Genomic DNA, 10846 nt, shown 5'->3' with positions numbered 1-10846 from the left:
TAGGACCATTGTCAGATGTTCTTATGATAGAACCTGCCTTGAAACCAATGCATTGACATTATCATTTAATTCAACTTAAAAAAAGACAAAAAACACCCCAAAACTATGTCTAAACTGTGTTGTTTTCCTGAAGTGGAAGTATTGTGGAAGCTCAAGAGCTCAAACTTAATGTGGGTGTAACAAGGACCTCGTAAAGGTTGGTAAATGTAAAGTAACAACATCTCTAATCGCTATAAATTTGACATTCGATAGGAAGGATACAGTTCTCGTCACCTGTCCGGTTCTTTGGTGGTCCGGGCATGTTGAGCAGCACTAGCTTGGCCTCTGAGGACTTTTTGAGGATGACTTCATTCAGCCGCAATGCAGTGTGCATACGCCGCACATTTGACTGGTTCCTGAGTGAAAACAGAGGAACGACAAACGCGGTCAGAACGATTCAGGTGTGGGTGGAGCTCAGATGCGGTCCGTGGCGGCGCTTGTTGAGGTGAGGGATGCCCATTCACACACAATGTTTCACACTCCCCCCCCATCTGCTCATGTGTTCCACTTGTATGAGATGTGAATGACGAAAAGTTTGTAGGAACTTCTATACTTACAGGTTCTCCCACTCTCTGCAGCATGGCAAGAAGAGAGACATGGTTATCAGCACTAAACTAAGAGCTTCCCTTTGTTAAGCGACCCTTTATTCGAACGGTTAACAGCAGCCCAACTGACGACTGAGAAGGTTCGGGGTGTAATCCATTTTTAAAACAGCTTCAGTGGGTATTTGGGAGCACTCACGGCTTCATATTGAAGATGTCTTTGATTCCCTCCGGTGTGGCTGCACCAGGTGGCTTGGCTGGCTCTCCGTCGCACTTCTCTGTCCAGGTCATCTGGACCTGCTCTCCGGGGCTCTGGGCCCCCTCTCCAGGGGTCAGCGGGGTGGCTGGTGTGGCGGGGCTGGCCGGGGTGGTGTTGTCACGGATGAGCTGAACCTGCGCAGTGGGCGACACAGGGGAAGAGGCCAACTTTGACTATGGGACGAGAGGAGAATGCGGACCCACACGTGTGTTTCCATGGGAGGTTGAACAGAATCACAGTTGAGGTGGGAATATACGGAGGCAGGTAAAGTTACAGAGAGGCACAGAGTTCAAGAGACAAGGTGGAGTGAGGATGAAGATGTTTGGAATTGAACATGTTTGGTAACAGGGAAAAAAGTAAGAAGAAACAAAAAAGCATAAGAAAGTCCAGTCAATATAGAGAGACCACATGAGTGGCACCTTTTAAAATAAAGTGGAGAAAAAGAAAACATGACATGTCACACACCTGATCTTCTCATTTAACTTTTGGACACAAAACAAAGTCTCTCAAAACGTGAACCTGCTCTACCTCCTCCTCCGGCTTTTCCTCCTTGGCAGCTGCTGGTGGGTCCTCAGTGACGCTCAGCTGGGTGGTCACGGCAGATGGGTTCTTGCGTCGAATAGAACCGCGGGATGAATCGGTGATACTCTGGATCTGTGCAGATGCAGAGGAAACGTAGGAAGGACTCAGCTCGCAGGACGTTGTTTAATAACGAACCCAGTAAGTCTGCTTCTTTGGTTTGAGGCACTCGTTATGAGAAAGAAGGACGTCATTTTAGTAGCTGTTAGCAAAATTGTGTGTTAGCAACAAAGTGGGTCACAATGGAATTTTATGCTAGACATTCACACACTGAAAGCTGTAGCTGGAATCTGAAACCACTTTCTCTTTTTATGTGTCTCCCTGAACTGCATCACTGCCGTTAAATGACAAATAATTATATTATAAGTATATATATATATATATACAAATAAGTGAAGTAAACAGTGAATATTTCATTCATCCTTCAATGAGTGATGGATGAATTCTCCAGGAGGAAACTCCTGGAGAAAATCCACAGAAAAGCAGGAAGAACTCGAAAACTCCACGAGAAGCTGTGATCTGCCGTGATTTGACGTGATCAAATGGCAGCTTCTTGCTATGATATGACCGTGCTACCCATTGAAATAACATGCTGAACAAAAAAAGTGGAATGAATTTGCAAAGGTCAACACACACATTGAAAACAGGAAAGGTCCAAGAATGGATCCCTGGGGTACCTCATATGTCTACTGGGCAGTATTGAAATGAATAACACCATTATAAGATTGGTGATGATGAAACACTTCAGTAAAAAGACATAAGTTATCAAATCTCCAAGTTGCAGAGAAAAGTTTTCTAAAATTTAAGGAATAACACAGTTGGCGTTAAACCGTTGCTGCTAGCACCTGTTTTTTTTAAAGCTTAATTAAACTGTGTGAAGGGGATATCAATGCCCTTTTCTTATTATTGTTCAGATCTTTCCAAATGGCAGAAGGCTACTGGTGGTTCTACCATGCATGTGCTTTACGACCAGAGGGGTTCACGTGTCACGTTGAGTTGAGCCTGAAAGATCATGTCAACATAAAAAATCTTTGACAACCGACATACTTCTCTCTCGCGCTCAGTCTTGGTCAGGTTGATCTGTTTAAGCATCTGCGATCGCTGCTCCATCACGAGGGTCTTCTCGTAGGTGTAGGCAGAGATGTCACCATCATGCTGAGGGGAGGAAAGAGTTCATATTTGCGTGGGTTTCTGGCGCCGTCCACACTTAAATCCAATTTGCTGCCTGAAGAGTTACCATTTCTACGACTTCCACCATGGCGTCGATGCGGAGGTGGTAGAGGAACATTGTCAGGTCCTTCTTCATCTGGATGCTGTTGTCGTCCATCTGGGCCACGGTGAAGATGCGCATCTTGCACTTCCTCCAAACCTGCGAGGCACAAACAGCAACACACGTCCACCATGGTTACATCACCTACAAGGTTCATCCTCCTGACCTACAAATGACCTGACTTGCATCAGCGAAATGCTAAAGTAAGGAAAATGATTGCCCAGTTAGCGTGCAAGAGGTCCCTCATTTCAGCTTTGCTTATTGGGCCTGATCTACTAAGACATCTGCTAATTAGGAAAATGTTCAGTTGATGTCAAGTTGCTGTTCTTTTGCAGAACAACAACAATAAAAAATAGTCTAAACCCCACAATTACAGGCTATCATCCACTGAGGTGTGAGCAGTGTCCAATACTAAGGCTTGAGTGCTCCGGTGGTACACCATTCCTGCGCACACCAAACAGCTGGTGAGGGCCATGTTTGACCTTGTCAACCACTCCTGTTCCTCTTGGGAAGCCAGCAACCGCATAAAAACGTGTTTGGTTTTATCCAGTGCTTCCTGTACGGATGGAACTTTGATGTACCAGCCCATTTAAACCTACAAGCAGCTCCAAGATGGCATGGCTGGTTAGCTGAGTTGTCTCAATAATTTTTCCTTCTGTCACTTCAAATATACTGACTCAAACAAGAAATGTCTGTTCTCAGCATCTGCTTTCACTGTTCCCGTGTCTCCTCCTGGTAAAAATGACTCCAATCACAATAACTGCAAAATTCTTCCAGATTTACTAGATCGTAACGCGTGTGCTAAAACTTCTTATCTGCACATTCTCAGAGTACTTTGCTCATCCGGGCAAAAAGGCCCCACATTATTAAGGCTAAGGTGCTAAATGGTGAGCGTGGGTTGCTTTGCTCACTGCAAAGATGCAGTCCTCAGTGCACACCATTAGTAGATCTTTGCACATGTTTTAGTGCACGTAAACCTTGACTAAACATTGTGTACATGTGAATGTACCTTGTGTTGGCGCAGGAGGAAGGGCAGGAGCATCAGCATGCCTCCATCGTGGACAATCCACCACACGTCAATGTGACCCTCGGTGAAGCGCTCGCCGTTGGATGGGAAGGCTGAGATGTTCTTTGGGACGAGCAGGGCCAGGTGAGCTGCGGTGGTTTCTCTCACCAGCTCTGAGTGCAGAGAGAGGTGGAGTTAGAGGCAGTGCGAGGGAGCCGCACGTCTCAGGACGGTCTTTGAGAGCCACCCACCAACAAAGTTCCTCCAAGTCTGGTGCTCGTCTCCCTGCTTCCAGTTGCGAGGCCAGGACACCAGGACGGCGTTATGTTTCAGGCCTCCTAGACCACTGGCCTGGAGGAGGTGGGAGGTGGCATCACGCAGGTTGGAGGACACAGTCACTTGACTGAAGCCCTTCACCTTCTCTGTCTCCATCAGTTTTCGCAGTGCCTAGAAAGGAGATTAAATGAAGAAAATTTTGCATGTGTTGATCAATTCCAAATCAATTCAACCAAACTGAGCAGGGAGAAAAATTGACAGTAATCATCAGAGTCATATCTAATAAACTATTAGAAATAAACCACTGATGTGGTCCTGAGGCAGAAGAGTTTCTATGATACTCCACTGTTTACCGCCAGGGGGAGCTCAAGCTTTTTTTGTGCAAATTCGATGTTTATTCACAGTAAGTTGAGCCATCTACTAAACACACTCATCATGACTCTACACATGAAATAAAATTATAAACTGCATTTAGTAACTGTAATGACAACAGCAAGAGATATGACAAGATTTTGAATTCAAATGTTTATTACCAATTTTACACTGCTTATAGGAAACAATGGTGCACCAGTTTCTCTCCAGTGCTTTGAAAAAGATTTCACCCATCAAAGAATAGAACCGGTAAGTGCTTCCCCACCTGCTCCGCACGCTGGGTCTGCTCGTAGTTGTCCAGGTAGGTTCCCTCTAGAGCTGTTCCCACGATGGTCAGGCCTTTGCCGGCCTTCAGCTGGCTCGTCAGAGAAAGCAGACGGGGCTGCTCCACATTCTGTTCCCCGTCTGTGCTGACCAGAACGAGGAGCTGAGGCCTGCAGACGAGGAGAACGTAAAATTAAAAGAAAACAAACAAAAAAACGGTCCTCATTGGTGGGAATGTGGCAGAAAAAGGTGCAAGAAAGCCTGAGGTGTTAATACAAATCAACACTTATTGTTATTTGACAGCTGCTATGAGGAGAATCACATTAACTGGCCAAACATTTGCAAACATGTTGTTAGTATAAATGTTAAGTGGAATTAAATAGGGGCAGATTAAGACAGTTGGTGACTTTCTCATACCGCCAGTTCTTTGTGTGCGGGGGTCCCTCCTCGAGCCGCATGAGAGCGTAGCGAGCAGCGCTCAGAGACAGCCCTCGGATGCCGTCTCCCCACTCCTTCTCCGCACTGTGATGATAACAAAGTGCTAGTCAGGTTTTTCCTAAGGAAACGAAGGACGAGCTCAACGCTCAGTCACTAATCCGCGTTCACCTCACAGGCTGACCTGCGACTGTGGGATAGACCTCACAGGGAAATGACAAGTTAGTGCCATGTCACTGGGAATAGGTTGCGTTTTTATGCACAGTGTGTCTCTACATGATCAGCATATGGATTATTCAACACCTATTCTTTAAAAAACGAGCCAGTGTGGTCAGAGGGTCCTAGGGTTTTTACATCTACACTGTAGAGCTGTGTGTCACTCAAAGCACACTTTAGGTTGCGGGCCGAACAGGATAAACATTTCTTGAACACACAACAAAGTTTTTTGAACATGGATAGGAATAAAAACAGACAGGAATATTATTCCACAATAAATATATATAAATATGTTTCTTGTCAAAATGATAAAAGTTACAATATTTCTACAATATTTCTACTCTCCACAAAAACGTTCCTGTCAAAATCATACAAATTCAAAATATGAGCATGGTCCAAAACCCCCAGAAAATATAAATACACTTTTGCCATCAACCAAAAACCCCGATCAGAGGGTATATTTCATTATATATTTTTGCCAACATCTTCTTTTGGTCTGGACACAAGACGTCACACACCTTCAGCATACAGTTCTTCAGAAATTCACCCTCAGTAAATGGCCAGCCTGATTTGGGGAACTCTTCTGCCACTTCTCTTCACTTTGAGTAAAGAGAAGAGTGTTTTCACTCTTGTGAAATGCGTCTGCTGAAACGTCAGATTCTTCTTTAACTCTTCTACTTCCTGTAGTTTCTACTCTGCATTATGCTTTTCAGCTTGTCCTGATGTTTTCTCTCGGAGTACCTTTTTTGATTAAATTCCTTAATTACAGCCACATTAGCTCCACAAATAAGACATGATGTTACAATAGGTTTGCAAACGTTAACATACGCTGACTTGAATAAAGTGGGAATGTTCCCAGGTACTTAACCTATGAATAGGTAAGGCAGCTGTTGTGCTGCACTATGGGATCTGTAGTTTATGTGTTATCAACGCTTCATATCGCCGGGCCATTAATAACAATAACAGATCAAGGCCGGATGTAAAGATCGGGCCGGCTGTAATTGTATTATGGGCTGAATATGGCCCGCGGGCCTTGAGTTCAAGCATAGGAGCAGATTTAAGCCTCCAGTCAACCTAATGTTCGGGATACTGTACTGGGGGGACACAGGAGAACATGCAGACGGACCCTGAGAGGCTCTGTCAGTCATCCTGAAACTAGACAGCTTTCTGAGGTAGAATAAGGACGGACAAAGAGCCTTAGCATGGGGGATCCATATCCGTGGATGCCTCATGCATGTTCGCCCGCAAATTCCTGAAGTCAGACCTTCACAGCGAGACACCTACATCATCAGCCACCTTATTTATGGGATCTATCACTTCCCTTTGTTCAGGCTACCTTTCAAAGCTCCATGTTTCATACTGTCATTCTCCTTTCAGTCATACAGTTAACAGCTGCCATCATCACCACCGCATTCTCTGGCGCCCCGGGGGATTGAACGCATCTGCCTTCAGCTGATGCTCACAGCACATGTCCTTCAATCATAAAGTCTCTTGGTGGGAACAAGAGCGCTGAAGATCCTGACAAGATTTAATTTTCACATATCGGCTGGTGTAATAGACATTATCTGTAATTATTCACTCAGCTCTCTTGATCCCCCGGTAAAAATGATTTAAAAAACGATGGTGACAATTGAGAAGACATCGGCCATGAATACAACGAAATATTCATCCCAAGCTTTTGGAATTTATTTTTTGATGATCTCAAAAGACACAAAAAAATGAGTACTGCCCTTATCTGTTCCACAAATACAACACAAGAGGCACGACATCGGTGTGAACACAATTAATGAGATGTAGAAAAAGTGTGCAGTCACATTAGTTTGTTGTTTTTGCATAGTTCTGGGTCTGGAGGTTTTACTCTTGGCTGGAAGCAGCTGTGTGTGTGTGAGTGTGTGTGGGTGTATGTGTGTGTGTGTGATATGTCTGGAACAATCTGAATATTGCTGCCATAATACTATAGATGGTCGTGTATGTAGCATAAATGTGAAAGGATTGCTAAGAAATAAGCTCTAACAAGGCTGACCTGCACACACACACACACACACACACACACACACCACACACACACACACCTGCAAAAACCAAAAATCAACCAGCGAATCCAATCTCTTCTGGGGTCGCGCTCCACTTACCCAGCAAACTCGATATACTTGTAGATAGAGCCAGCGATCACCATGGCAACAATGGCGTAGTACCAGGAGCAGAGGAACATGAGTGTGAGACACAAACTCATCCCCAGAAAGGACAGAGTCCTGAGGAGACAGACAGATGCAAACATTGAGACCCCGGTCTGATTCCAGTGTTCCACTGACACTTCCCTCCCATCAACAGACCAGTGGTAGAACTTAAAACGGGGTCTCCAGTTTGGCGTCCTCAGCAGAGTCTGAAGGGCACAGGCCAGGTTCACAAACATGTAGCACATCAGGAAAAACCTGCAGGATGCACACCAGCAGAAACCCAATTTAAGCCGCGACACAGTCGAGAGACTTCAGACTAAACGCAGCCGCAGGAGAGTGTTATCGTAATATCCGTCACATTTACTGGTATTAAAGCCAGAGCAGGAGAGTGGTCTGCCCTTTTGTGTGACGAGCTAAATCCTGAGACCATAATATCTGGCATTTGCACCATTTTATGGGGAGTCATGGGGGTTAGCTGGCTGCTCTGAAACGCTGCGTGTTAAGGAATGGCTGTAAATTAGAGTTTGCTTCGGTCCTCACATGGAGAGGATGGGAGCGACCGCATCCAGGGATGCAATGAGGATGCCGCTCTCGCAGATGCAAGCTGTCAGCAGGAGAGACCATGTGGGCTCGCCATTGGCCTTTCCATGGCCAAAGATCTGCAGAAACAGCATGTGTGTTTAAAACTGCCGCATTAGCAATTCCTGCTAGTAAAAAAAATTCAAAGCTTTAAAGTGGAAGATTAAATATTAATTAGGCCAAGACTTGATATTGCAGATGCACAGTGTGAGTAAATGCAACAGACCCGAAGGGCCGGCACGATGCCGTCCTTGGCGATGGCCTGGAGGAGACGCGGAGCTCCCGTCAAACTCTGCAGTCCGGCACCACAGGTGGAGAAAAAGGAGCCAATCACGATCACCCACGGCGACGGCCAAGCTAACGTGCCAATCACCAAGTTCCCATGAACCCCTTCGCCGAACCTTAAGGGGACAAGGAAAGGTGGAAGGTGGAAGGTTGACCTTCAGCGCTACTGAAACCCGCTTTTCCCACCAAAGATATCAAGCAGTTGTCCAGAGATGTTAATAAGCAGCAGTGGTACTTACTTGTCCCTTAGCACCACGCCTTCGATGCAGGCACCAAACAGAAGCACACTCGACATGTCTGAACAGCCAGGCATAAGGACGGCAACGGCGTCTCAAAGAAATGTGTCGGGGTGTCAAAACAGTGGTCAGGTTTTGTTTTAATGGCCAACATGAGGAATGACAGGGCTTCACAAAATTTTCACTTTGAAGCGTTGCCTAATGATCTCACAAAGCAATCTGCTGTGATCGCCTAGAAGAGGACATCAATCGGATTTGCTGAGGATCATATCTCTGAGATCAGTGACATTGAAACTAATACACTTCAGCTTTATTAACTTGACTGCAATGGTAGCCTGCTGATACAATTAGACACCTTAATCACATTTGTTTAGACCCCAAGCTGATTACTCCGAGATGCACACAAGACATTCAAGATGGCCGACTCGGAGTGGGGGACCTGTAATTACATCTACCTCAAAATACACTGGCGGGCACGTGTAATCACATAATTAAGGGTATTAAAGAAAAAAAAACTTCAGTTTAAGATTAAAGATTAGCTTCATTTGTACGTTTGTTATTTTATATTTACAAATCAAGGAAGACAGCTGTGTAGCGTGACTCAACGTTGGATGCTGTTGAATGTCACCTCCATTGCTCCTTTTTTGAAATCATGGGGGACCAATGAAGGCATGGCCTCAATTCCAGTGATGTTGGGAATATATTTTTAGAGGATTCTGGAAAAATAAATCACCTCTACATCAAGCATTATACAATTCCACAGGTTATTTGCTTTAAAAATGGCCTTTTGTCATGTCCCAGCTAGCAACTCAGTTTGCAATTGTTTCAATAATTTGGGACTCAGGATCAGTGGGGTCACAGATTTATGGGTTTTAAAATTCATAAGAAGCTCAATAAACAGGTGTTTTTAGAGCTCAAATTATGTAGAAAGCCAAAATAGATTTGGGACTGGTGTGCATTGTCTGCTGTGCTCCTACAGGGGGCAGTAAAGAAGGATACAAACAGTGGAGGTGGTGGTGATGGCTGCAATGGTTCCAATGGGAATTGACTTCTGGGCATCACGCAGATCTCCAGAGCGGTTGGATCCAGCCATGATCCCTGAACAGAAAGTCAGAGGCAGATGTTATCAAGGTCAATGTGATTTATCTACACACGCACGCTCACTCAACACACTGGGGGTTCGAGAGGCAGCAGAATATCAGTCAGTTTCGTTCATATATCTACACAAACTGTCACCGAAGAGGACAAAAAAATATATATATATATCAAAGTCCCCCCTGTCCAAATGTGTTTTTACCCGTCACAGAGGGAAAGTAGATTCCAACCAGCAACGTAAAGAAGCTGGTGATGTCAGCCAACACAAAGCGGTTTGCATTGGTCAGAGGGTCGTCCTGCTCTTCCACAGAAGCCATATCTGTTTTGGCAATCAGGTCTCCCTTCTCATAGTAGGTCCCGAATAAGTTCTCTGTGATGGGTGAGAAAGAACAGTTGGATTTCACCCCTACATCAACTACAACCAATATGGCTGCAGGAAACTAAGATCACGAAGCGATCCGAGCCCAAGATGGGCAATTGCGCCAATTAAAATACAAAACGGAGTTATTTTTAATTATTGTGCCGTTTGCAAAGGAGAGCAGGCTGACAGAACACTGCAATTTTGGGAGCAAACTGAAAAAATGTGGAAAAAGAAAACCCCAAGCATCGTCATCTTGTCTACTGTAACTAATCTTATGGAAAAACAACATCCAGGGAATTGCTGCTTTCGCTTAGCTTAAGACACAAAACAGCCAATTTGTAGGCGTTGAAATAAATTCAAGTGTCCATTTCATTCTGTTATCAACAGCACACTGGAACATTAGAATGTTTCGGGATTTCAAACAATGATTGATGAAAGCTATGATTCAAAGCTCTTCCTTAAATGGAAAATTACAGCCTGATTTCCCTGGCTGAGAGAAGATGCTCGGTTGTGTGTGCACAGACTCAAGTGTCAGAGAGCAAAGCACGCACAAAATCCAAATATCCCCTCAAATTAAATTCTGTAGCCACTGTCCCCCTGTCCGACCAACAAAACCACATCGTATCCCAGAGCGTGAGCCGACCTGCCAGGATTCCGCTGGTGACCCCTGGTATGCCCTGGATCTCTGTCACGTTGTTGTCCGTAAAGTATTTGTCGCAGGTAGCGTTGAGGAGAGACGAATCGCAGAACATGCTCCAAAGCTGAGTGGTGACTGTCCCGTTAGCCGTTTCCATGGTCTTGGAGCAGACATCGAATGTCTTCCACACCAGGGTGCGGTTCCCTAGGATACAAACG

General features: G+C 45.0%; 1 protein-coding gene across 3 annotated transcripts in view; it reads right to left on the bottom strand.

Moving 5' to 3' along the window:
- The window catches only part of slc12a5a (solute carrier family 12 member 5a), a 103453-nt gene that overhangs the window by 5911 nt on the left and 86696 nt on the right, over nt 1-10846 (bottom strand). For 2 of the 3 annotated variants that reach the window (XM_057030487.1, XM_057030489.1), the window contains exons 8-25: nt 10635-10846; nt 9833-10000; nt 9535-9633; nt 8539-8596; nt 8241-8415; nt 7976-8094; nt 7592-7690; nt 7391-7510; nt 5025-5129; nt 4609-4777; nt 3947-4142; nt 3699-3868; nt 2657-2788; nt 2467-2574; nt 1369-1494; nt 781-1013; nt 597-611; nt 262-395 (exon numbers count right to left, since the gene is read on the bottom strand). In XM_057030487.1, coding sequence (XP_056886467.1) covers nt 262-395; nt 597-611; nt 781-1013; nt 1369-1494; nt 2467-2574; nt 2657-2788; nt 3699-3868; nt 3947-4142; nt 4609-4777; nt 5025-5129; nt 7391-7510; nt 7592-7690; nt 7976-8094; nt 8241-8415; nt 8539-8596; nt 9535-9633; nt 9833-10000; nt 10635-10846 — 2438 coding nt within the window. The remainder of the gene's footprint in view (nt 1-261; nt 396-596; nt 612-780; nt 1014-1368; nt 1495-2466; nt 2575-2656; nt 2789-3698; nt 3869-3946; nt 4143-4608; nt 4778-5024; nt 5130-7390; nt 7511-7591; nt 7691-7975; nt 8095-8240; nt 8416-8538; nt 8597-9534; nt 9634-9832; nt 10001-10634) is intronic. The other variant, XM_057030488.1, reaches the window with a different exon arrangement.

The sequence above is a fragment of the Takifugu flavidus genome, chromosome 4 (genome assembly GCF_003711565.1).
Source record: "Takifugu flavidus isolate HTHZ2018 chromosome 4, ASM371156v2, whole genome shotgun sequence".
NCBI lineage: Eukaryota > Metazoa > Chordata > Actinopteri > Tetraodontiformes > Tetraodontidae > Takifugu > Takifugu flavidus.
Note: the sequence above shows the minus strand (reverse complement) of the source record. Positions and strands in the feature narration are given on the sequence as shown.